This window comes from Lingula anatina, chromosome 7, assembly GCF_051362555.1.
Source record: "Lingula anatina isolate TDL-2025a chromosome 7, LinAna3.0, whole genome shotgun sequence".
Classification (NCBI taxonomy): domain Eukaryota; kingdom Metazoa; phylum Brachiopoda; class Lingulata; order Lingulida; family Lingulidae; genus Lingula; species Lingula anatina.
The window spans coordinates 4,679,110-4,704,543 of record NC_141773.1 but is presented as its reverse complement, the minus strand read 5'-3'; the positions used below and the strand labels follow the sequence as shown (position 1 = coordinate 4,704,543).

The window sequence follows — 25,434 nt, the reverse complement described above, 5'->3', positions numbered from 1 at the left end:
TTCAAATCTGCTTCGATGTGGGAGCTAATTAGCATATTTGAAACATGCTTCTATCATGCTGCTAATCTACTGCATTAATGCTCCTCCTCTGTACAACCCTATGTAATTTTTGAAGTAGAATTGCAGTAGGCTATACTGCATTTCTACTGCAAATATGCTCCACACCACTACTGCGTTAATGCTTCTTTGCTACTTCGATACTACTGCATTTTCGTGCGGGATATGCTAGCATCCATTACTCCTCGAATATCACGTGTGAGACGATTTCCCGTTCTGGTACATCTTACCTGTCATGCACTGAGGTGTGCCCACTTATATTAACACTGACGAAGATAGGGGAATATTTAAGGTATTTATTTATTTCATGTATTACACAAAAAATTATATACTATATAGGCAATTAGAGCGCGAAAAAGGTAATTTTATATTGGTGAAAGCTAAGTGCGAATCTGTAAAAACCGATGAGAAACAACCTTCCATTAAGATTTGACGTACATGTACGGTCCTCACAATACTTTTTCTAAATGAGCTAGAGGCTTTAAATTTTACTTACAGATAGCTACATATCAGAGAAAACCGTTACGTTTTTGTCTTAATTGGAGCAAAAGTAAGTTTTAGTGACACCAAGCCTTTTTAGAGGCCACCTTTAAAAATTCGTAAAAAAATGCCCGACTTGATTTTCAGACGCAAATTAATGCCATAGGCACTAGAAATTTGTCACATAAAAAGCAAAGGAGATAGACATAAACACAGAGTTTAAGTTCTGATTCTAGGGTTTTCTCAAGCAGAGTAATGTTCATGTAAAAATGGAAAAGTGAACGTATCTTGCGTCATTTAGAGGGGAATGCAAATCGACACAATGTATTTTTTCAAAGCGTAGGCAATAGAACTTGACCTGACGACCTGGTGAAAAACGCGAGTCCTTGTCTATGGTATATATTTCATCTTACTGCCCTATACCGTCTTTGTTAAAATCCAATTAAAAAGTGTGCCCTTGACCGCGTTACACTATGCACTCTTTGATAGAGGGGTAGGTATACTGTGACCGGGTGTACGTATACTGTGGTCTCATTACAGGGGCCACTGACAGTCTTTTAAGAATATTGTATCGGCCAATCGGCAATTTTGTAATTTATGTCAAAGGCTCCTGTAATATGAGAGGGTCAAAGAAGGTTAGTTTTGAATATCATAGCGGTTAGGTTATCTGTTAACACAAAAAGGCTGGAAATACGGACACCTTTGTAAACTTTTTGGTTGGATAACCATTAACACTACTTTCCATATTAGTGGTCAAAATATGTACGTGTAAATCACCATGAGGAAATCCGACGATGACCACAATAAGCAGTACGAGTCTACGTATCTGAAAAAGCGGATGAAAATTCACCTTCCATTAAGACTTGACGTTCATGTAGGGTCCTCACATTACCTATTCTAATTAAGCTAGAGGCTTGAAATTGTACCTACAGATAGCTACATATCTCTGAAAAAATAAACTGTCACGTTTTTGTCTTAATTGGAGCAAAAGTAAGTTTTAGTGACACAAAGCCTTTTTTAGGGGCCACCTTTAAAAATTCGTAAACAAATGCCCGACTTGATTTTCAGACGCAAATTAATGCCATAGGCACTTACAATTTGTCACATAATAAGCAAAGGAGATAGACATGACACTGAGTTTAAATTCTGATGATAGGGTTTTCCCAAGCAGAGTAATGCTCACGTAAAGAAGGAAAAGTGCCATTTTGAGGGGTATGCAAATCAACACAATGTATTTTCCAAAGCATAGGCAGTATGACGTCCTGGTGAAAACATGACCCCTTGTCCATGGTATATATTTCACCTTTCTGCCCTTTGTCGCCTTTTTAGGAGAACCCAATTAAAAAGTTTTTCCTTGACCGCGTGAAACCACATTTTGATACACGGGGTTGGTATACTTTGGCCGATCCAGACAAAGGAAGGGTACTATCTGATTACATGGGCCACTGGCAATCCCTTACAAAACTATGCAATGCTAGAGGCCCCTGTAATATGAGAGGGTCAAAGAAGGGCAGTTTTGAATAAAAACAGGGCATTGACGTTCTAGTTGGTAGCTTACACTGTTGACTCTGTACTGACTGAAACAAACAGACGCCGTCACCCTTTGAAAGTGCCACTGACTGGAGTAAAAAAGTGACAATAGACCACCACTTATTGTGACCATTACCTTGACTATTAAACTAGCTAACGAGCACAAACTGAAACACTATAATTTCCACGTGCTGTCAAAAAATGCGCCTTAACGGCGTGTCCGGGACTGCCCAAACATGCTCGAAATACAAACACCATTGTAGAGCTTTTGGTTGGATAACGCGTTAACACTACTTTCCAGATTCGTGATCAAAATGTTTATGTGAAAAGCGCTATGAGGACATCCAACGCTGACAACAACGACCAGTTTCAATCATTTAATGTTCACTCACTGCTTAGGGTTCAAACAAGGACGAGACTGTTTTGTGGCCCAAAGGTTACAATCTCCACCGTGAGTGTTCATTAAAGCATAGCATCCACCTTTGTGTGTTAGTCATCCAGTACATTTCTTTGTCCAGTTGTATTTTCACATGAACGATCTCGTATACAAAGTCAAGCCTTTTTTTTTACTGGAATGTTGATAATGGCAGACCTTTTAAACGGATTGGGCCTTTTCTAACTCGAGCCTCTGATTTGTGAGCACAAATGTCCAAATTAACTACTCCAGCCACACACACACACACACACACACACACACAGAAATATACCCGTGTGGGAAAAAAGAAAGACAAAAGAACAGATCTATAGGGAAATAAATGTATATGTACATATACCTAATGCGCATTAACTCCACGATGAAAGCAGTCAGATTAACAGCCTAAGATACCTCCGCTTGGAATAGAAGAACGACTACGTTGGAAACAGTGGGTGGCTTTTAAAGAGTTGTCACATTCAGTTTTGGGTATTTTTTATTATTTGTTTCTACATTTGGGATAGGAGAATGAAATATACAAATTGAATTATTTTGCAAATTTATCTTTTGCGGGAGTAGAACCCACCTTTCTGCTATCATGCTCAGTCAGTGTAAACATTTTTATTAGATGCCTAAAAGCCTGCCGGGAAAAATATACCTTTGTAGTGTCACAGATACAATGTGGTGGACATACATTTTGAAACCACCCCCCTTTTATTTTCGTGCACAACTTGTTCTGCTGAAATTCTGCGAAAATATCGGGTTATATATAACGTCCTGTTCGGCAAAATAAACCGAAATCATATGTAGAATGCGTGTTGATTTTTAGGGGAAAAGTCCGTTACATTTGAAACCAGAATGGGTAACTCAGCAAAACCGTTCCATACACCTATAATGTAGCGCTGGCACCTACATTTACAACAAGACTTTATATAGTAGTTAGTGCCTAAGTGTCTATACATATATGTACCGATACTTTTATATATGGTATCTTTCGGCAGCAATTGACTCCAGCAGACTATGGGGCAGAGTTTTTCTTTAACACTTCAGAACTGCTTCAAGACAGAAAGCATGACTGAAATATGGGAAAAGCCTTCCTCGCCGATCTTAAGTGCGCTTGACAAACCAGGCATCACAAACGAAGAGGCAGAGGCCTTGTATGAAAGATGGGCAAATGATTACGAAAAGGTGAGCTAATCCACCAATTTGTTATAACCTGTTTTGGTAACACTATGAGTACAAGGCACAAGGCCTATTTGGGGGTGGGGGGGGGGGGGTGGGGGGCAAACAGCATTTTCGGTAAAACATTGTCCCAGTATAGGCCTTGCCTTCTCGCTGGACCTCAATGACGTCTTCGGTTAGGATCGAGGTTGGTTAGAAATTTTGAATTCAATAATTGGTAGACCACTGACCCAGGGTACAAAAACAACATTCAGAGATGGAAGACCTCCGCCAAGGACTTTATTTGTTAGAAAGTATAAAAAGTTGACATCGCGCGCAAGTGCCGAGGAACACTTTTGAGAATATATATACTCCCCTACCAAAAAAAGCAGTAATTCCCCTGCTTAAAATGATACATAGTATCAAGTCATCAACCCATTATTAAACTTCTAGAATGTTTTTTTTTTTTGTTTTTGTTTTTGTTTTTACATAGAATTTCACCGGTTGTTCAACCAATGAATAAGCTAACCATTGCTAAAATCAAAGAAACATTTAAGTATATTGCACCGTACATTTTGTATGAGAGAATACGCCGGACACGTCCGTGCGTGGACCAATTTTGCGACTTTTGTGCAAATGTAGTATGAGATCATTTTTGTTTACTGGTTTATCCTTCAGTTATCACCCTCTTCCGAGCATACCGCCTCACACATTCTTAATGAGGTTCTGATTTAGGGATTTCTCCCACCAGTTAGGGGTGGGGACTGGATCTGGTTGGCAATGGCTGTACGAGCAGTAGTCCAAAGTTCCTTTTCCAGACCTTAGATGCATTGGTCTTCGTTAAGGTTCTCGTTGACAACTACCATCTCGCCTACTACATGGGAGCCAATTCTTCGTCGCCCCAAGTGAACTTTGCAATACAAAACAAATAGCACTTTATAAACAGCATAAACCAAACAAGCTGTATTCATTAGATGTAACATGATAAAATGTTTAATAAGATTGTATTGTTGATTGCATATGTCAAATCTTTAAAGTGCTCTCTTTCAAGGAAATGGTATATTTCAATTACTTTGGGCCAAGTTACACTGCTAATGAAGTGGAAAAGGTGTTAGCAGACAACAAGGATGCGCTAATTTTAGACGCCGCCTGTGGAACCGGTTTGGCCGGAGTAGAAGTAAGATTTTTGGTTATGAGTTTCTTTTGGGGGTGTTATAATAAGAACAACTGAAAAATTATTTAACTCAAATTGTGTTCTCACCTAATGTGTGTAACACTGTGTAAGTTTGAACAAAATCCAATGACATTCTGTCAAAAAAGTCTATGGTGCAGGTTGCGTAGGACATAAAAGTTAAAATAACCTCCTATTTCGCATGTCTCAGCTTACAAAACGTGGCTTCCACAACCTCCACGCCCTAGATGGATCGCCTGCAATGCTCGAGAAGGCAAAACAGAAGGGCATCTACAAGAAAACGATATGTACTTTACTTGGCCCCGAGCGATTGGATATACCGGACAGTAAGTAGCAATAAATAGCTTTTTTATACCTAGGCATGTCACTTAAAATGTTGCTCTCTGAAATGGAGCTTGGGTGGAACATGGGAAGTATTAAGAAGTCCTATAATTCCTTGGATACCAAATTTGCCTAGAGTGTGCTTCAAGATTTGTAGTGACACTGTACAAGGCTTAGTTTCAAAATTCAAGTTGGCAACGTGGTCGATATTTTGACAAAGAACACCTCATTTCTTAAGGAGAATTCCACGCAAAGCTTTCCTTTCCTTTAACTTCCAGATACATACGACGCAGTTGTAATGGCCGGGGGAGTGGCAGTTGGACAAGTGGAAGGAAGTTGCTTTGGGGAATTCATTCGTATCGTTAAGCCAGGTAAGTCAGTGTGGCATTGTCAATAATTTATGGAGTGAACTATTAATGATAGTTGTAAAGGGCTCGTTCTTTTTTAATCTAGATTATTCCACACAAACCTTTCAGGAGTTCCCGTGGTCATTTCATTTCGGGGTTCAGTGTATCCAAACATTTCCAAAATGGAACTTGACCCTCCTGGTTTTGCCCATTCAAGCCATATCAGATGATGGTTTCACCCTCAGAAATCAAACATTTTAAATTAACCGATAAAACAAAGGCGGGCCTAAGTTTAAATTGATTGCTCGAGTGTTTTTTTTTCGCTTTCAGGTGGATACGTGGTCATGGACAGTGTTTTGAAGTATTTACATGATGTTGGTTATGGGGGCAAGAGTTGGGACGAACTGATTGACGGCTTCCTCGTGAACGGAAGCTGGGTCACGGTGACCAGACGTCTGGTCAAGCAGGCCTTTAACTCTCTGGACGGGATGCAGTACGCTTTTCAAGTGAAGTAAATGCGGTCTTGTTGCATGAACCCGATTTATGACTTACTGATGCACATGTATATGATAGGTCTTAGATACAGGTGAAGAATGTGTTAACCAAATCTGCAGCCTTGTATAAAGGAGGACATTACTAATCTACATGTAGATGCACTGACCCAGAAGGCAAGTTTTTTAGTTTTTTAGCAGAAAAATTGTGGGGTTGGATATTTCCTATCCTAGGCCACATTCAGAACAGTGGACTTACTAGTCCCTGGGTCAATTATGGCGACCCACTAAAAAACTTGCCTTCTAATCCGCTATCATACGCTGAATAGATTCCCCGTGGGGAAGTTTTCAAGTCGGTCAGCCATATTTGATCTGCGGACTTCTTAGTCCACTGTTATGAATGCGGCCTTAGAATATTATATCAATTATTCAAGATAATTAACCATGCTTTCGTATGATCTTTTACAAGCAATTTATTGATAAACATCATATACTCCCCTACCAAACAATGTCACCCCTACCGCATTTTGTACATTGGTAGCAGGATACCCAAAGATTTAACTTTATTATTTCTCAAAAATTCGGCAACCTCGCATCGTGCAAATTGTGTATATGGGTAGTATAACATTGACGTACCTAACTAGGCCATTGGAATACTTTAATTAAATTTTAATATGCAGATTCTTATTGAGAGGGATACGGGTACGATTCAAGTTTGAGGTAATGCAAATAATATTTTAGATTTTGAATTGAAACAAGGCTCTTAGAGATTGTTTTGTAAGGAAATATTGAATGGTGGAGTGACAAATCAAAATGGAAAATTCTGGTAGTCATGCAAAAGACAACGACAGGAAGTAAATACGTGATCGGAATGGAGAAATAGGGTATGAATGCCCTTGCATTTGTCTGAAAAACTCGGTGAATAAGCTTTTGTAAGCTCCAATTCGTTATATTCACTCAACCTTTATAAAGAATGTGTGATTCACAAACTCGAAATTTTAATAAAAATACTATTCACTCCGCAAATGAACTTTTTTATTTCTTCTAAGTAAATGAAGACTTCTAAGTTGAAGCGGGCGCAAAAGATTTTAAAAGATTTTTCCAAACATTACATCTTTTTTCAAATAAGAAAAAAGAATAATTTAAGCTATTACTTTTAACTTTTCTTTTTGATTTTGCCGGTGTAATTTTCAATTTAATTTATTTGATCTTTCCTAGACCGAGATGATAAAAATATTTCCGTTTTACATGTACTCTGTAATATATTACAATGATTGACTGAACTTTATTGTCATTAAGTAATGAAATTATATCAAAATGTGAGACAAGTAAATTTTCTGATTTTAACAAGCATTATAATTGTTAATACCCGTAGAAACTGAAATCAAATATATCATATCCATCATTACATTTGGATGCTTGGTTAAAGTACTGGTATTTTTATCAAAGACACAATCAATGTTGCTTTTTATACAAAATTTTCTCTGTGACTTATATGTGGCATTATACAATTCTTTGAAGCTTCTACATTTAAAATTCTGTGTCACTGGGCACATTGCTATGGACAGTGTAGTTTCAAGTTCTATTCATCTTAGAATGGGTTCCAATCCCTAGATCAATCTGACAGGCTCGGTCCATCTCCACGGGTTTTTTTGCTATCTTGCTTTCAGCTTAAGTGGCTTACATGACGGGGACGCCTGTTAAAGCTTCTAAACGATGAAATTAGCTTCAGTAGGCATGACTGACATCTAAGCCGTTTTATCAATTGCAATTAAGCGCGAATCCCCTTGGAGATAGTTCTATCCAAAGTTAGTACGATAGTCTCTGGGAATGGTATCTAAAAGGAACCAGATCATGATCTGCCCGACTAATGTGCGAAACAACCTTAGAGCACATTCAGAACAGCGGACTAACAGATCCGCGGATCAAATATGGCGAACTCACTAAAAGCTTTCCGCTTAATTCAAGATAAGACACTGAATAGATTCCCTGCGGGGATTAGCCAACAAGCATTCAAGTGAGTCGGCCTGATCAGAATGAACTCTTTGACCGATGCCCCAGTTTCTGGACCCCCGTGACCTTAACAATGTCCCATTTAAGCTCTTATCTAGCGACAGGTGTGTAAGTCAATTTACGAAAATGATTCGTTTATCAGTATTCATAAATGAGTATTATTATGTTGAATATTGCAAGCAAATAACTTGATCCTTTTATACGATAATATTTCTGTGTTAAGTGGCAGAGTAGGTTTGTGAAACTTTGAGTGCAATGCATCGCATGTATTTAGAACAATTGGTGAAAAGATGACGAAAAAGCATAATTATTTTGCTTTCCCTTACGGCCAAGTCCAAGTCCGCGAACCTTACTTTCTCACCTACGAGGTTATCTGCAGCAGACGCACGTCAGCAGGGATATGATTTGTAAGTGTACAGGATTTCACCATTCACCAGAATAATGGCTGAACAACAAGTGGAAAAAAGCCACCCGGTCATCGACCAGTTCAAACGACGTGATATCTCCAGGGAAGAAACGGCCAAGTTATACTCAACATGGGCCAAGGATTACGACAAGGTTTGATGCTTGGCGAAATACCGCGCAGCCGTTCCCTCAACCGGGATCGCGGCTTAATTATATGTATTTTTTTCCTGCACATCACACAGCAGAGAATCCTAGTCATGAATTAGCCAAAGTTATTTCTGTGAATGCATTTGAAAAACCCATCTGTGTCACTGGTAGAGGCTACTACAGTCGTATGGTGCATACTTTCATAATAACGTATTGTAGTGTTTATAGATCCATTTAATTCAGCTATATCGTTACAACATACATTACACATGCTGTTGATGAAAAGGCAAATTTCACAAAATGAGACTCGTTCTCTGTGCGGTAGAATTTTCTTTTATAAATGATCAAAAAATTTATTGAAAAGTATGACGTTACCAATCCTATACTGAGATCAGGAAAGGTTTCAGGAAGCATCGTTTCAAGTTCACGTTCACTTTCCAGGATATAGCAGACCTCAGCTATTTTTCTCCCAGTAATGATGCTGCCGAGCTGGAGAAATTACTCGGAGAGAAGAAAGATGCCCTCATTCTGGACGTTTGCTGCGGAACTGGATTGGCGGGACAAGAGGCGAGTAGTATTTTCATGTTATTCCCTAAAGCGTGTATGACGAAATAAAAAACTGACATCTGGATATGCTTTGTTTTACTTCTGCCAAACGTACAAAATAGCGATCCCACCGGCTGCATAGAAAGGCTAAATGGGAGAGAGAGAGCAAATTGTGTCAGTGTCATTTGCATGTGCATGTCCCAGACATTGGCCTGTATTGCTTTTGAGGTTATCTTTTTCTATTTCAGGTTAATAAATACCAATTGTACAGTTCACAGTTACGTGAACAGGTGTGTTTTAACTTACATGTAATTGCTCTGATTTTTCAGCTTTCAAAGCGAGGCTTCCATAATCTGCACGGCTTGGATGCGTCAAAGGAAATGCTTGAGCAGGCAAGCCAGAAGGGCGTCTATAAGAAACTGATCAATGCCACTGTTGGCACCAACCGTGTAGACATTGCCAACGGTGAGTACTTGTGGTAGATCTAATATGGAATAAATGTAGACAGCTAAGGATATCTGTATCCACTTTAATCTGTTTTATGTTATATATTAGTACATAACGGAATGTCCTAAACACTGGAGAGGGCCCGGTTTTTATTTACTTTTTTTCTCCCCCAGACACATACGACGCGGTCATCATGTCAGGGGGTGTAGGATGTGGTCACGTGAACGCAGGTGGATTGGCAGAAATGATCCGCCTTGTTAAACCAGGTAAGATAAAATGAAGCGTCTGGAACTTATAAATAAATAAATAAATGAATAAATAAATTTCTATTTTAATTTCAAAAGGAAGGCAAATCACTTTATTGTACCAGTCGTCTTGTATATATATTTTAATAATTCTGAAACCCTGTTTATCGCTGGATGTGCTGATCAGTTATCGCCTATCATTATGCGGCGATACTACATTGTACGAATTAAAAATGGCATTCGACTTTGGGGAAATATCCTCAAGCAATATTAGCTTGTACCAGACACAGTAGACCAGACAAGGTAGAATGTGGTCCTCCGAAACGTCAGACAAATTTCGATCTACATTCGTCAATCTCGGAAAATAGCAAAAGTCCCAAAAAATGACAAAAGAGAATTTAACCATTTTTAATCTTTAAATTTAGGTGGTTACGTTGTCATGGACAGCATTGACAAGTACACACATGGAAGTGAATACGGCGATAAGAGCTGGGACGAAATGATTGACAGCCACATCGTAGCCGGACGCTGGGTCACGGTGACCAGACGCCGGGTGGAGCTGACGTACAACACACTAGGTGGCGTGCAGTATAGCTTTCAAGTGAAGTAAATGCGGTCTAGCGAAAATAGGATTGTGTCGCATTTCAGTGTAGCTTGCTGCAATCCAATAAAAGAGGACATTTTGTCACAATTTAATATGCTTTGCAGGTCTTAGTTTATATGCCAAGCCTTGCCTAAAGATAATTTGATGCAAATTAAGATAATGCTTTCTTTGGCTGGTTTTTGTCCCTCACTACATACTTTTAAAGTAGAATGGAAGACATCTTGCGTCATATTATTGGTATATTAGAGCTGTCTTCAAGCCCATCGAGGTTCAAAGTCACACCTTGAAAATGCCAATATCTGAAAACAAACAAAAAAAACATGTTACTGCCAGAAAAATCAACCAATCAGACTTGTTTTCAAGGTAAAGCTGTATTTAAGTCCTATGTTTCTTTCCTGTAAGTTTGAAAAGGGTTATTGGCATGGTTTTCCATTAATGGCCACTATTGAGGGGGTGCTATCAGAGTTGTTGAGATGATGTAAGAGTGGTGTCTAAAATTGTTCATCTTCAATAATCATCACTATTAGATGTCTACATTATTCGTCATAAAGCGATTTTAACTTTTTTTGTCCGTTCTTCGCTTTCAGTTTTAGGCTCTGTTGTCTTCGAAAACGGTCTGCGTGCGCACAATTCATTCACTGCGCGTGCACTTTTTACTACTAATACTATCAAGGCTTCCTAAAGCTTCCTAACCAGTGCCTCCATTGCAACATGCGACATTGTCTCAGTGCAAGTTTTTTGCAAATTTGTAAAATGTCATATTATTTACCTCTGTTGACATGTCATTGCCCTCTCTATTATAACCCTACTTGTACTCGCGCAAGTTTTGTCTCCTACTTCCTTCTGCTTTTTATCCCTCATATGTGCTAAAAAGTTTTTTCTTCGCATCGTTTGCTGCATTCTGCATTCATTTGTAAAATTACACTCAAGATCTTAACGTAACAAAATTTAATTTAGATTCCCTTCTTTGAACAATATCTCTCCCCTAGCCCCATTTTTTTTTTTTGTCAATTTAACTGAACTCCTCTGTAATACTTGTATCGGTTATGAATCTCGCAAACTATAACATAAATTCCAAAACCCAGTAAAGTACAGACAGGCCAATTATCCATTTACTTTAGATTATGATATTAAAGTATAGGGTGCCGGGTTCGTAGATTTTGCAGTAAAGCACAGCAAAATACCGGCAATTGTTTTATCGAAATCCGTCTTTTTACGTATTGGTATTACAGTCGATTTGTTGTAATCAAAAATCCACAAAAAGCTCATCTGTCCCTAAATCTAGTAGAATTGTCTAATAATAAGATTCTGTCTGGTATTAAAAACTAGAATGCTTGCTGGAATTAAAATGTATTTATAATGAAAAGACTCTTTCAGCAATTTGATATTATTTCATTATTTTTACGGATTCCGGTTGATAAGCTGTTCATCTGTCCTAAGACAGACCATATATTAGAAAATCATAAAACTTTGTCAACAAGACAAGGTCTATTTTACTTGAAAAGCGTACTGTATCCCGTCTAGAGAATTAAACGACTGCTCCACCAGGCGTCTGGTCACCGTGACCCAGCGGCCGGCCATGATGTGGTTGTCAATTATTTCGTCCCAACTCTTGCCTTGGTAACTAACACGGTGGAAAAACTTCAAAGTGGTGTCCATGACCACATACCCGCCTGGAAGATAAAAAAGAGGATTTGAGGCAATTGAGGAAACCTTTGTTTAACTGGTTTTGCATTTGTTTTACCAGGTAATTTGGACTCCTGCGACATTTATGAAGCCAGGACGTTTGATTTCCGCGGTTGAAACCATAATCTATCAAAACATGATGGCTGGAACTAAAAAAAGACATATGTCGAAATGAAATTATCTCTTGGGGATTTGTGTGGTATAATCTAGATTTAGAAAGAATGAGCCGTTGAGAATAATCGTTCTTGGTTCACTCTTCGAATTGTAACCAATATCACTTAACCTGGCTTAATTATGCGAATGAATTCCTCCAAGCAACTTCCGTCCACGTGTCCAGAACCAACAGCCCCGGACATGACAACTGCATCGTATGTGTCTGGAAGTTACAAGCAATATAGCAATTTTTTAAATCTCACCTCTCCCGCTGAATTAAGACAAATCAATGTCATAATACCTACCACGTTTTCAACTTGAATAATGAAACAAACCTTGGATTTAGTGACAAAAGAAGTCCCGACACGCTCTCTTGAAAGTCAAGTTTGGTTTCTCAAGGCAAGTTCGGTCAATACGAATAACTACACTGCACACGTCCTGAAACACTCACAAGGCAAATTTGAACACAGAGGACCCGTAGCCATTCACTGTAAATGTTCCACCCAACAATCAACTCAGATAGCAACGCACTGTTGACGTACTGAGTAAACATCACAACAATCGCTACGTACCGTCCGGGATACCCAACCGGTTTGGGCCAAGTGAGGCACACATCATTTTCTTGTAGATGTCCTTCTGTTTTGCCTGCTCAAGCATGGCGGGTGACCTATCCAGGCCGTGGAGGTTGTGGAAACCACGCTTTGTTAGCTAAGACATATAGAATACAGTTTATTTTAGCTTTAAAAAAAATAGTCAAACTGAAGCAGATGAAATCATTTTACACCAAACCTTAAATAATTTATCTTCAACCAGTCGCAAAATTTCGCACAACAGGTTGATCTAGCTCGTTTTTTATTTCCTCCACCAATATGTATTGTCTATTTTCCTGTTTATTTGTTTGTCAACTACATTAAAACACGGCTGGGTTTCAATGAAATTGTCAAGATGGTCACGAGTAGGCTAGCTGAAAAGTGAATAATTTTTGGTGGTGATGCAGTTCATCATTTGTATAAATAATTTGGAAAGGATTATTAGCCTTTGATAGATAGGACCAATGACCTTGACATTCTTTGCAATGATTGTGCTCTCAACTACCACGATCCATCATTGGCGTAGGTCTGCGCTCTCTGCGTGCTTTTATATTTTCAGTATTTTTCTAGTTTGCATGTACTGTGATATATTACTCATTCAAAAGAAAACCACTTACTTCTACACCAACTAAACCAGTCCCGCAGGCGGCATCTAAAATAAGGGCATCATTTTTGTGCTTTAACGCTTTCTCCACCACATAAGCATTGTTACTTGACACGAAGTAATTGAGATCTGCCATATCCTTGAAAGAGATATTTTAAAAATTTAACATTTGCGTTCAACAATATCATCTGAACGTTTTATCATGTTTGTATTCAATGCATAAATCTCTCACCTCCGCCAAGGAGGTCATGTCGGTGTTTCCTTTTATCTGTCTATTTTGTCTCTTTTTTCCCTTTTTTCTGTTAGTACTAGATGACATTTTCAGAAAGAAACCCGACAAGAAAAAAAAAAGATAATGAATAACGAGCTTTAGTTCCAGAATTAACCAGTTAGTGTGTCAATGCAGTCTACAAATCATAAAACTTCATAATACATCAGATTTATCTGATTGTGCATATTGACGTTAACCGATGACAACTCTGAGAGAGAGTGAGAAAACAGGGTAAGGGGGAAGTGCATTGAACAATGTTTGTTCCTCAAATATGCCTTTGTCTTCGCGTCCATGCAGTGTCACCATGCAAGGACAAAAAAGTGGATTATCTCACCTTGTCGTAATCTTTGGCCCATCTGGCATAAACGTCCTCCACCTCTTCAGTTGTGATGCCTGGTCTGTTAAGCTCAACGTAAATTGGTAGCATTTTCTCCTCTGTTTTAGCCATCCTTTCGTTTGTGAAGCAGTTTTGAAGTGTTAGTTACCTAGAATCTGCTTTGTCGTCTGCTGGCACCTAGTGCTAGTGCTGGTGCTGCCCGCATTGCATGGTAGCTTTAGGATAAAACATGTGTACAGTGTAGGAAATAAGTAATGGAAAGCTGCCCGCATTGTATAACTGAAAAACATCTGTATCGACTGCGTTTGAATATTAAATTCTATTTATTCTATTCTAAAGCTATCTGCCAAAGCCTGTAGCCTTTTCTTAGGATTAAGAAGAAATTTTATGTATTTAAACTGTAATTAGTTTTTGGTCTCTCATAGTTCTCTATAGAACTGCCTGTTGTTATGAATGTTTTAACTTTTGTTGTTTTTATATTTTATCCTATGGGCGAGACTCTAATAAAATAAATTGAGTACCTACTGTACTCTCGTTTCACTGACGAAATTAAATATGATTGTCCCTATCGCAGTAGGAGTTTGTGCACTGTTAAGGAAGAGCTAACAAACAAAAAGCAAATTACTTGAGGTGCAAGCAGAGGACAATGCCATCCGACGTGCGTTGACGCCGCTCTACGCACCAAGACGCCCCCCATAGTAACGGTGATTGACAACGGAGGTGTAGCCTAAAGCTAGGCTGCCAAGTGTACCAGTCAGGACAGGCAGAAAAGCTGTTTATTTTTAGTCCATGTTGCAAAAATATAACTTAATATTTCCAACATATAAAAAACAAAAATCAAGTTTTAAACGTATTTGTAATGTCCTCGAGGCCTTGAAACATACAGAAAATTAACAATCACTTTGAACCCGAACCAAAGTAAAATATGAATATTCCACGTACCCAAATTTTGTGGCAGAAGAGGTATGCGAAACTGATAACGATGAAACATAATTATTTTGCTTTGCCTTGCGACCAAATCTATGCCCTGAACGCTACTGACCTCAGTAGGGATATAGACTGTAAGTGTACAGGATTTCACAATTCACCAGAATAATGGCTGAACAACAAGTGGAAAAAAGCCACCCGGTCCTCTACCAGTTCAAACGACGTGATATCACCAGAGAAGAGACGGCCAAGTTATACTCAACATGGGCCAAGGATTATGACAAGGTTTGATGCTTGGCGAAATGCCGCGCAGCCGTTCCCTCATCCGGGATCGCGGCTTAATTATATGTATTTTTCCTGCACATTACACAGTAGAGAATCCTAGTCATGAATTAGCCAAAGTTATTTCTGTGATGACTTTTGAAAAATCCATCTGTGACCCTGGTAGAGGCTACTACAGTCGTATGGTGCATATTTGCATAACAGTGTTGTATTGTATTGTTTATAGATCCATTTAATTCAACTATTTCGTAACAACATACATTACACATGTTGTTGGTAAAAAGGCACATTTCACAAAATGAGACTCGTTCTCTGTGCGGTAGAATTTTCTTTTATAAATGATCAAAAAAGAAAGTGAAAATATGACGTTACCAATCCTATACTGAGATCAAGACGGGTTTCAGGAAGCGTCGTTTAAAGTACACGTTTACTTTCCAGGATATAGTAGACCTCAGCTATTTTTCTCCCAGTAATAATGCTGCCGAGCTGGAGAAATTACTTGGAGAGAAGAAAGATGCCCTCATTCTGGACGTTTGCTGCGGAACTGGATTGGTGGGACAAGAGGCGAGTAGTAGGGAAAACCAGGGCCCCGTATCTCGAAAGCATCGCCCATTGCGACCGAGCGCAAGCGTCTCGATTCCATAACTCGCCCATACTCGCCACATATAATACACTGTAGCCTCTATGTGACATCGCTATTCCCAATACGCAATGCTTTCGAGTTACAGAGCCCGGGGCTAGTTGGCCCAGTTAGACACGTTTTGCCTTGTAGAGCCAACTTGGAATGTGTTAGAGTAACAAAACCGGTTTCTAAGTAAGCCCCATGAACTTAGCTACGTGTGCAACATCATTATTTTTCAAATATTATGCCAGGTGGCTCACAATTTGACAAAAAACCAAACGCAATTGACGTCAGGGGGGCAAGTTGACACCCTATACGAAAATGAAGTAAGTATCACATATAAACGCTTTGAAATACATTTTACACATTTTTTATTTATTAAATGGATTTTATAAATAAATAGTTCAAATGAAGCAGATTTATTGAGGTTTCTGTACGTCACGGTGTATGTTGCAAGAACCAAAATATCTATTAATAAAACTTTTGTTTTAATTAAAAATAAACTAATAATGATATAAAGCAGATTTTCAATGAATGAAAACGAATAATACATTTTCGTTTTAAACTAACAAATTCAGTTTTAAACTTAAATTTGTTTTAACCTCTGTTGCGCGCAAAGGATTGTGGTCTATATGAGGCTCCAACTTGCCCCGAGTCAAGGGGGGGCAACTAGCCCCGGGTGCACATTTTTCATTTTAAAGGATCGCAGCCATTGTTGGTGCTAGAATAAAATACGATAATCATTTATGTAAAACTTGAAACAATGATCTTCAGATTGATGCCCTATACATACATACTATATTCGATCGAACGCATATGAAAGACATTTTAAGTCTCTTTAATAAAGTTACTTTAAGATGCTAAATTCTTTCATTTGAACTCCTAAATAAAACTGCCTAAATAAAACTTCTTTCCGACCTACGCTTTCTTAGCACTATTGGATACGGTCACTTTAATAAATGATGTGATCAATTTATTCACCCCGTAGTTACTTTTTCATAAATTGATGGAGGGGGGGGGACTTACTTCGGGGTCCAAACTAGCCCCGGTCTCTCCTAATTACATGTTATTCCCTAAAGCGTGTATGACGAAAGAAAAATACTGAAATCTGGATATGATTTATTTTACTTTTGCCAAACCTACAAAATAGTGATCCCACCTGCTGCATCGAAAGGCTAAATGGGAGAAAGAGAGTGAATAGTGTTAGTGTCACTTGCATGTACATGTCCTAAATCAGGGCCGTAGCAATAGTCCGAAGGTTCAATAGTCCGAATGTACATTGGTCCGAATGTTCACTATGGAACCTTCGGATCAATGAAACCCTGATTAGAAAACCGATTAAAATGTTACCATTTTTCAGACCAACGATACTTCGGACCAGAGAACCTTCGGACTATCGAGACGCACCCCCCCCCCTAAAAAAAAAAAAAAAAGAGAGAGAGAGAGAAAAGAAAAGAAAAAAACTGACATCGGCCTGTATTGCTTTTGAGATTATCTTTTACCTGTTTTAAGTTAATAACTACCAATTTTACAGTTCAGATTTTAAGTGAACAGGTGTGCTTTTTACTTAATCGCTCCGCATTTTTCAGCTTTCAAAGCGAGGCTTCCACAATCTGCATGGTTTGGATGCGTCCAAGGAAATGCTTGAGCAGGCAAGACAGAAGGGCCTGTATAAGAAACTGATCAATGCCACTATTGGTACCAACCGTGTAGACATCGCCGACGGTGAGTAGGTCTACTTGTGGAACATGTATTATAGAATAAATGTAGAAAGCTTATGATATCTGCTCCCACTTTAATCTGTTTAATGTTATATATCAGTACAATGCGGAATGTCCCAAATGATTGGAGAGTGTTTTTTTTTAATTACGTTTTTTCTCCCCCAGACACTTACGACGCGGTCATTATGTCAGGAGCTGTAGGATGTGGTCACGTGAACGGAGGAGGATTGGCAGAAATGATACGTTTTGTTAAACCTGGTAAGATAAAATGAAGTGTCGGAAACTCTTATAAATAAATAAATAAATAAATAAATAAATAAATAAATTACTGTTTCAATTTCAAGAGTAAGGCGGTTTATCGTAGTCAGTATATATTTTAATACTTCTGAAACCCCGTTTATCGCTGGATGTGCTGACCAGTTATCGCAGAAAGTGGATTGCAGTCAAGTGACTGCTACCTGAAATAATGTCGATATGATATACCGTTATGAAACAAGATTGCTCATTGGTCAAGTAAATGTCATGTGACTTAGTTATATTTCAGCCCACTCCCCTCATTTATAACCTGCGAGAAAAATATTCGCAAAGAAGATATTAGGCGATAATACGAGGTAGACATGACATTTGACGCGGGACAAATAGTCCGGTGGCTTAAGGAAAAAATCGTGACACGGCGGATAAAAGCACCAAATTTTGCATGTGGGTACCTTTTGACATTCTAAATCAAATTAGAGCCGTAGCCCACGGAAAAAATTTACCGTTTGGCCAAAAAATCCAAAATGGCCGCCAATTTATTGAATTCTTTAGAAATATGTACATACCTATGTTGATTTTTATCAAATAAATTATTTTCTCAGAGTTTTCCACACCCTTATTACCCATTTTATTCATATATGTCAGATAGCAAACAAGTTCCCTTGGACTTTTTGAAAAAATCCAAGATGGCTGTCATTTGCCATAGAAACAGCCATAGGAATACTAGAGCACAACTATTACCAGCTAGAACGATACGTTGTCCACTATCAAATTAAGTCTGTTTCTCAGATCTTTGTTACCCACATAATATGTTTGTGGTGAGTAACTACGAAGTGTTCTTGGGCATTTTGGAAAATCCAAGATGGCTGCCATGTGCCACAGGAATTCTAGTATACGGGGAATTCAACTAATGGCAACTGGAAAGATTAGTTTTTCACTATCAAATTAAGCTGGTTTCTGAGTGTTTTCCACATCCTTTCTACCCAAACAATATGTATGTGGTTAGTAACTAACAGTATTCTTGGGCATTTTGAGAAAATCCAAGATGGCCGTCATATGTAATAGGAATACTTCTAGTATTACAAAGGGTTGGAACTAATGCCAGCTAATTCACTATCAAATTCAGTTTATTTTTTTAGTGTTTTACACATTATTATTACACTGTGATACATATCTAGCAGGTAATAAATGTGCATATTTGATCATTTTGAGAAAACCCAAGATGGCCGTCACTGGCCATAGGAATACTACTGGAATTACAACTGCACATCCATGGCTTTTCATCTACTACCAGGGTGAATTTGTTTTTGCTTATCAAGTTTTGCCCATCCTTATTAGTCCTATGATATATATCTGGTGGGTAAATACTGTGTATCCTTGGATCTGAGAAAAAGATACCTACAATTTAACATAGGAATACTAATGGGTGGGTTTCAATTGCTGCTAGAGAGGCATATGGTTCATTATACAATTACATTTCCATGGGTTTGTTTTAAAAATAATTTATGGTTTTCATTCCATTTATTATTACCCCTATGATGTATACCTGGTCTGTAGCATGTGTGTATCTTTGGGTATTCTGAAAAAATTCAAAATGTCTGCCTTTTGTCATTAGAATATTCGAACACATAATCAAATAATGCTAGAGATACACCGAGTACGATTTAAATGTAGTTAACTTTGGGTCGTTTTTAAATGTTTTTCATATCCTATGAAAGACTATGTGTGTTTTGAAAGTGTATATATCCTTGAGTATTATTCGGAGAAAACCCAAGATAGCTGCCAGTTGTCATAGGAATATATCATTCAAATGCACATAGGTGTCAATTAATAGAACAGTTCAAATAAAGCCGTTTGATGTTTCAACATGTTGACATCCTTATTAACCTTACTCTTTATAAATCTGGTGTGTAGCAAGTGTGCATCTTGCATATTTGAGAAAATTCAAGATTGCTGCAATTCACAATAGGAATAGTACAGTCAACTACTGCCAGAGAAACATTGGGTTCAATATAAAATGAATTTTGTTTCTCGGTATTTCCCATATTCTTTTTGGACTTTTAGATATCTATCTGGTGGGTAACAAGTGTATACCCTTAAGTATTTTGAAAAAATATCATGATTACCCTCATTTGCCTTAGAAGTGCCTATAAAATCTAATGCACCAGTTTTCCTATGAGGAAAAGAAGGCCATCTTGGATTTCCCCAAAATGATAAAATATGGACATTAATTACCTAACAGATATGTGTCATGGGATAATAATACTAAAAAAAAAAGAATAACAACTGAATTCAGCTTCATTTTATTTGTAAGCCTATCTCTCACAGGTATTAACTGAACCCCACCTTCTACGGCTAATGGCAGCCATTTTGTTTTGTTTTGTTTTCAAAAAGGATACACATAACATTCTCATCACATATGTATTATGTTAATTAAAAAGATGTGGAAAATACTCAGAAACAAACCTAATTTATCAATTAATATTATATCTCCATGGCAGAAGAAGCCCTATGTGTATACTAGTATTCCTTTGATATGGGGGCCATCTTGGATTTTTCTCGAATTGCCTGTGAATAAAGGTTAGTTACTCCCCACAAATATATTATTTGTGTAATAAGAAACAAAATTAATTAGATAGTGGGCAATGCATCTTCCTAGTTGGCATTAGTTAGTTGAAAACCCTTGTACATGTTCTAGTATTCCTATGCCATACGGCGGCCATCTTGGATTTTTCAATAAGTCCAAGGACACTAGTTTGTTATCTGACACATATGCATAATATGGGTAATAAGGATGTGGAAAACATTGAGAAAATACTTAATTTGATAAAAATCAACATAGATATGTATATATTTCTACAAAATTTCACAAATTGGCGGCCATTTTGGATTTTTTGGCCAAACGGTAAATTTTTTCCGTGGGCTACGGCTCTAATTTGATTTAGTATGTCAAAAGGTACCCACATGCAAAATTTGGTGCTTTTATCCGCTGTGTCACGATTTGGCCATTTTTTTGCCCTAAGCAACCGGACTAAAATATCCTAAAGCAAGATAAGGTTGTACCAGGAATAGTAGACCTACAGACTGAAAATATAATAAATGTTAAGACGATCCCCGATTCCGCTAGAATATGGTATTCCGGAAACGTCAGACAGACTAATTCCGATCTTTATTCGTGCACCTCGGAATATGGCAAAATTAAGTCCCAAAAATTACAGAAAAGAATTATTACGATCTCCATTCTTTAATTTCAGGCGGCTACGTGGTCATGGAAAGCATTGACAAGTACACACATGGAAGTGAACACGGCGATAAGAGCTGGGACGAAATGATTGACAGCCACATCATGGCCGGACGCTGGGTCACGGTGACCAGACGCCGGGTGGAGCTGTTGTCCAATAGACTAGGTGGCGTACAGTATAGCTTTCAAGTGAAGTAAATGCAGTGGCGAAGATAGGATTGTGCCGCATTTCAGTTGATACAGTGTGACCCTAAATACAATCCCACCATGGCTTTTAGAAAAAAATTATTTAGCCAATAAATATATAACATGGAAGTCCACTACCTGTTAAAGTGTCGTTGTATTGATAAAAGCATTAAAAAGTATATAGTGAGAGATGAATAAGTTTAAGACTGTGTTAAAAGGAGATACATATCAAGGATAAAAGATTGATAAAAACCGACTATTACCCTTAACAACTATAAACCTGGAGTTGCTTGGTAAAAAAAAATCAGTGAACCGGGTGGAGCTGTTGCTCATGACATTTGCTACTCTCTCAAAATAAATAGACTTAATAAAAATAAAATCTGTACCAACCACGTGACTTGACGTCTTTACTACCGTCTAGTTATTTTTTAAGCTGTGCAGTTCCACGCCATTTCATGCAATTAGTGCATAAGATAAGTTTTCTATATACCAATTTAAAAATAAAACAAATTTATTTCAAGAACACGTGTTATTAAATTTGTACATATTAATTGACATAAAATAACGGCCACAAATCTGTTTCAAATATATCAAATACCGGGATATTATACCGGAACTAGGGGTAATTTTTACCTGACCTTGAATGCCAACAAGACAAAAGAGCTAGGTGATCGTAGACTACAGAAGGAATCAAAATTTAAAAGCTTCTTTTAAAATTCTTTCAAATCAATAATTCCTTTGGCTGTTACATCGTCTGGTCTGTTGATGGCCTGCTTCAGGAGCTGTGGCATAGTCACTGCTGTCGACTCTTTCACGTTGTCAGACTAGCTTTTGTTTTGTCGTCCGCGTCTTCGTCCTCCTTCGACGTGACCTGCCCTAACCAGACAAGGTTCGGTCTCTTGGTGGTGGCAAGGAGAGGCTATTAAAATTCGGTGACAGTTAAGCAAGAAAGTCTAAATATATAAGGTATTGTTCCCTGAGTCAGGACCAAAGATAAATTTTTATTGGATGTTCACATATATGCCTCTGCCTAATTTATCACCCATTTTTTTATTGTTTACAGCGAGAATTTTCATGTGGAATGAATGTCACATTACTCAGCTGGCCACAAATATAAAGTTATAAGGTGTTCAATGGAACTATACATTAACGTAGAGTGATAAAGGAATGACAGTTTTGTTATATATATTACATGTCAATATACTTAGCAAAAATACAAATGCACTAATTCATAATCTTGCCAGTGAGAATACGCCACCTGTACCGATGTCAGACATTATCCACACATAGTTATCGCACTACTTTGAGAAGGTAAATATGGACTGTCGGAGGCACTTTATAAAAAACATTGGTTTATCCACTACGATATTTATCAATAATTGCGAGCGACAATTGTAACCCGGTAGCCTAAATAATTTTTTATTCTTCATGCCTATCTTATTACAAATTACAAAGTACCGGTGATTTCAGTGGCAGAAATGTTTTGTGAACATGGTACACCCGATCCTTAAGAATAAAAATAATTAAAAACAAGAAGAAATGATAACGGTTTTTTTTTCTTTGCCTTACAATCACGCTTTCGAGCCAAAATCCTACTTAATGATCCATGCGGTCTTCCGCGGCAGACGACCCCAAGGACAGCTGAACAGTAGCGTCTAGGTACCTAAGACGACTGCAGGCAATAGTTCACTAAAAGAATGGCCGAAAAAGTGGAAAAAAGTCATCCAATTGTGGACCTATTTAACAAACGTGGCATAACAAGAGACGAAGTCGGGAAGATCTACGCATCTTGGGCTAAGGATTATGACAAGGTTTGGTACTTGACGAGAGCTTGCAGATCCGTGTGATGCATACACCATATTGTAGTGTAGTGTTTCATTTAAGCCCACAACTTTTCATCACATTAGAAAATTGACGACAAAGTCTTACGTCGCAAAGAAAGCAAATTTTAAGGAATAATTCTATAAACAATCTAAAGAATAAAGAAGCATTAAAAATATGACGAAACCCAACCTCTGAACGGGTTAAACGCAGCACACGAACAAAACATCGGACTTCGCTATTAGAACCAGACAACTCTTTTTAGCCTAAAAATTCTAAAAAATATCAATTTACCTACAGTCACTAAATTAGGGGGCATTCCCAGTGACACATCGACCTACGATGGTGTCAATGGTAATGGCGTCAAACTCGCACCAATTTAAGAAGCTGCAGAATTGGTGATGAACGCTTGACCCCTTGTGTGCTGAAGCGCGTGAGGTGATGATAAAACAGAAAAAGAAGAGTATTTGATCTTAGTGCTTATGTTTTATTGATATTAAGATATGTACAGTATTTTATATAAATAGACTGAATTTTTTTTCTAAAATGTTGACCTTTAAAACTTTAGGGATCATTCATTTCTATCGTCAAGTCTACAAATACTAGACATTTACCTGCCCCCCCCTCCCCCCCGCCCACCTTGCGTACGGTTTGTAGATATGTGGAAATGACGATAATATGGATGACCCCTTACGTAGCCTATTACATGTTATATAAATAATTCATATGGCGCGTTTACGTTTTTGCTCAGTACAGGCCGTTAGATGTGTCATTTTTAGTGAAACGATCTTTTTCTTCCCAGGATGTAGCAGAACTCGCTTATTATTGTCCCAGTAATAACGCTGCCGAGCTGGAGAAACTGCTTGGAAAGAAGAAAGATGCCCTCATCCTGGACGTTTGCTGCGGAACTGGATTAGCGGGACAAGAGGCGAGTAGTATTTGCAAGTAGAATTTGAATGGTATCATGGTATAATGACGTCAAAGAAAAAAGGCAACCTATGAATGTGTTTTCTTTTACCTTTTTCTCAACTAACACATTTGCCATCCCATCCACTGCATTTCGAGATTGGTGATTGGGTACAGAGTCGTTATCAAAACAGCTGGTAGAGTTCCGATGTAGTAGAGGCAAAGACACTTCTCAGGGGCGGATCAAGGGTTATTTGAAGAGGGACCAGTTTTTATTTTAGGTATGACAGGCCTCGAATGCGAAGCCGACCCTTGCCTCTTGGTGTGGGGTTCGGTGTTTTGGTAGGCAAACGGTACCATTTGGTGCAGTTTAGAACTGATTCAGCTCTTCAAAATTCTAATTTCAAAAGGGGAATATTGGTGTGGTTTAAACGAACTGTATTTAAACAAACAGCAATGACAGATTCAAAGGCAAATTCTTCTTCTTCAGCTTTTTTAGGGTATAAACTTAAAAACTAAAAAGAGAGGATCAAGAATGTTTCATTCCTGTCTCCAATATATTATTACCATACATTTGCCCATCTTCCTCTTCGTTAATCCTTTTATCCTTGCACCCCCTTCACATCCTTATAAAAATCCTCCCCCCCCCCCCCCCCACGTGAACGGGCCAACCCTTTTCATTATTTCAATTGTTCCATGTTTCAGCTCTCAAAGCGTGGTTTCCACAACCTCCACGCTCTGGATGCCTCCAAGGAAATGTTGGAGCAGGCAGAACAGAAGGGCGTCTACAAGAAACTGATTCAAGCTTTCATTGGGCCCGAACGATTGGATATCGCCGACGGTACGTACTTATAGAGTTAAAAGGCAAACAGGCTTTATTTCAATGGCGGATTAACTACTCGCAGAGGGTCCCTTTCGATTTCTGGAAAATATCACACAAATGGTCCCCGCTTGAAATAGGAATTTTTGATTGGATGAAACATAGTTCTTAACTGTATTAAATGGCACCTTTCGCCCTCTAAAATACCAAGGAATTATACCCCGTACCCCACGCCAACATGATGGGAGGGGGGGGGAGGGTCGGCTTCGCATCCGCAGACCCCCTCTTCAAATAATCCGCCCCTGCATTTCTAATAGACAGTGCGTCAAAAGCTCATAAAACTGTTTCCCCTCTTACAGCTTAGTGGATAACAGTTTTAACATTTTCTGTCGATATTACGGGGCGTTGCCATTAATGTTCCTGAAAGAGGAATTCCAGTGTTATCTTGTATTTGACATGAAGTGTCTCAATGTTTGCAGACTTTTTACTTTACTTTATTTCTCCCCCAGACAAATACGATGCAGTCATTATGTCTGGAGCTATAGGAAGTAGACACGTGGACGGAGGTGGATTGGCAGAACTGATACGTATTGTTAAACTGGGTACGATAAATA

The 25,434-nt window shown here is 38.3% G+C and overlaps 4 protein-coding genes and 1 long non-coding RNA gene across 7 annotated transcripts in view; 4 read left to right on the top strand and 1 right to left on the bottom strand.

Moving 5' to 3' along the window:
* Positions 1-258: 258 nt before the first annotated feature.
* On the top strand, positions 259-6,861 carry LOC106177342 (methyltransferase-like protein 27). Its single transcript, XM_087016510.1, has 6 exons — positions 259-349; positions 3,530-3,667; positions 4,692-4,817; positions 5,023-5,158; positions 5,432-5,524; positions 5,831-6,861. Exons 2-6 carry the CDS (start codon positions 3,551-3,553, stop codon positions 6,013-6,015), a joined length of 657 nt encoding a protein of 218 aa, XP_086872636.1. The 5' UTR covers positions 259-349; positions 3,530-3,550; the 3' UTR covers positions 6,016-6,861.
* Positions 6,862-8,325: 1,464 nt separating this feature from the next.
* LOC106175155 (methyltransferase-like protein 27) overlaps positions 8,326-25,434 on the top strand; it is a 17,903-nt gene continuing 794 nt past the window's right edge. The window contains exons 1-4 of one of the 2 annotated variants that reach the window (XM_087017131.1): positions 8,326-8,562; positions 8,998-9,123; positions 24,706-24,841; positions 25,330-25,422. In XM_087017131.1, the coding sequence (XP_086873257.1) occupies positions 8,446-8,562; positions 8,998-9,123; positions 24,706-24,841; positions 25,330-25,422 (472 nt within the window). In that variant the 5' untranslated portion in view covers positions 8,326-8,445. Of the gene's footprint in view, positions 8,563-8,997; positions 9,124-22,861; positions 23,085-23,896; positions 24,023-24,705; positions 24,842-25,329; positions 25,423-25,434 lie in introns of those variants that run through there. The other variant, XM_087017132.1, reaches the window with a different exon arrangement.
* On the top strand, positions 9,669-10,496 carry LOC147760652 (uncharacterized). The gene is made up of 2 exons (XR_015335423.1): positions 9,669-9,815; positions 10,220-10,496. It is a non-coding gene; the product is annotated as an uncharacterized LOC147760652 (long non-coding RNA).
* LOC106177345 (methyltransferase-like protein 27) overlaps positions 11,589-25,434 on the bottom strand; it is a 26,597-nt gene continuing 12,751 nt past the window's right edge. Inside the window, exons 2-6 of one of the 2 annotated variants that reach the window (XM_013560084.2) lie at positions 14,037-14,254; positions 13,445-13,570; positions 12,810-12,945; positions 12,368-12,460; positions 11,589-12,071 (exon numbers count right to left, since the gene is read on the bottom strand). In XM_013560084.2, coding sequence (XP_013415538.2) covers positions 11,887-12,071; positions 12,368-12,460; positions 12,810-12,945; positions 13,445-13,570; positions 14,037-14,150 — 654 coding nt within the window. In that variant the 5' untranslated portion in view covers positions 14,151-14,254 and the 3' untranslated portion in view covers positions 11,589-11,886. Of the gene's footprint in view, positions 12,074-12,367; positions 12,461-12,809; positions 12,946-13,444; positions 13,571-14,036; positions 14,255-25,434 lie in introns of both variants that reach the window. The other variant, XM_087017134.1, reaches the window with a different exon arrangement.
* LOC106177344 (methyltransferase-like protein 27) lies at positions 14,900-21,670 on the top strand. Its single transcript, XM_013560083.2, has 5 exons — positions 14,900-15,251; positions 15,687-15,812; positions 17,460-17,595; positions 17,757-17,849; positions 21,101-21,670. Exons 1-5 carry the CDS (start codon positions 15,135-15,137, stop codon positions 21,283-21,285), a joined length of 657 nt encoding a protein of 218 aa, XP_013415537.2. The 5' UTR covers positions 14,900-15,134; the 3' UTR covers positions 21,286-21,670.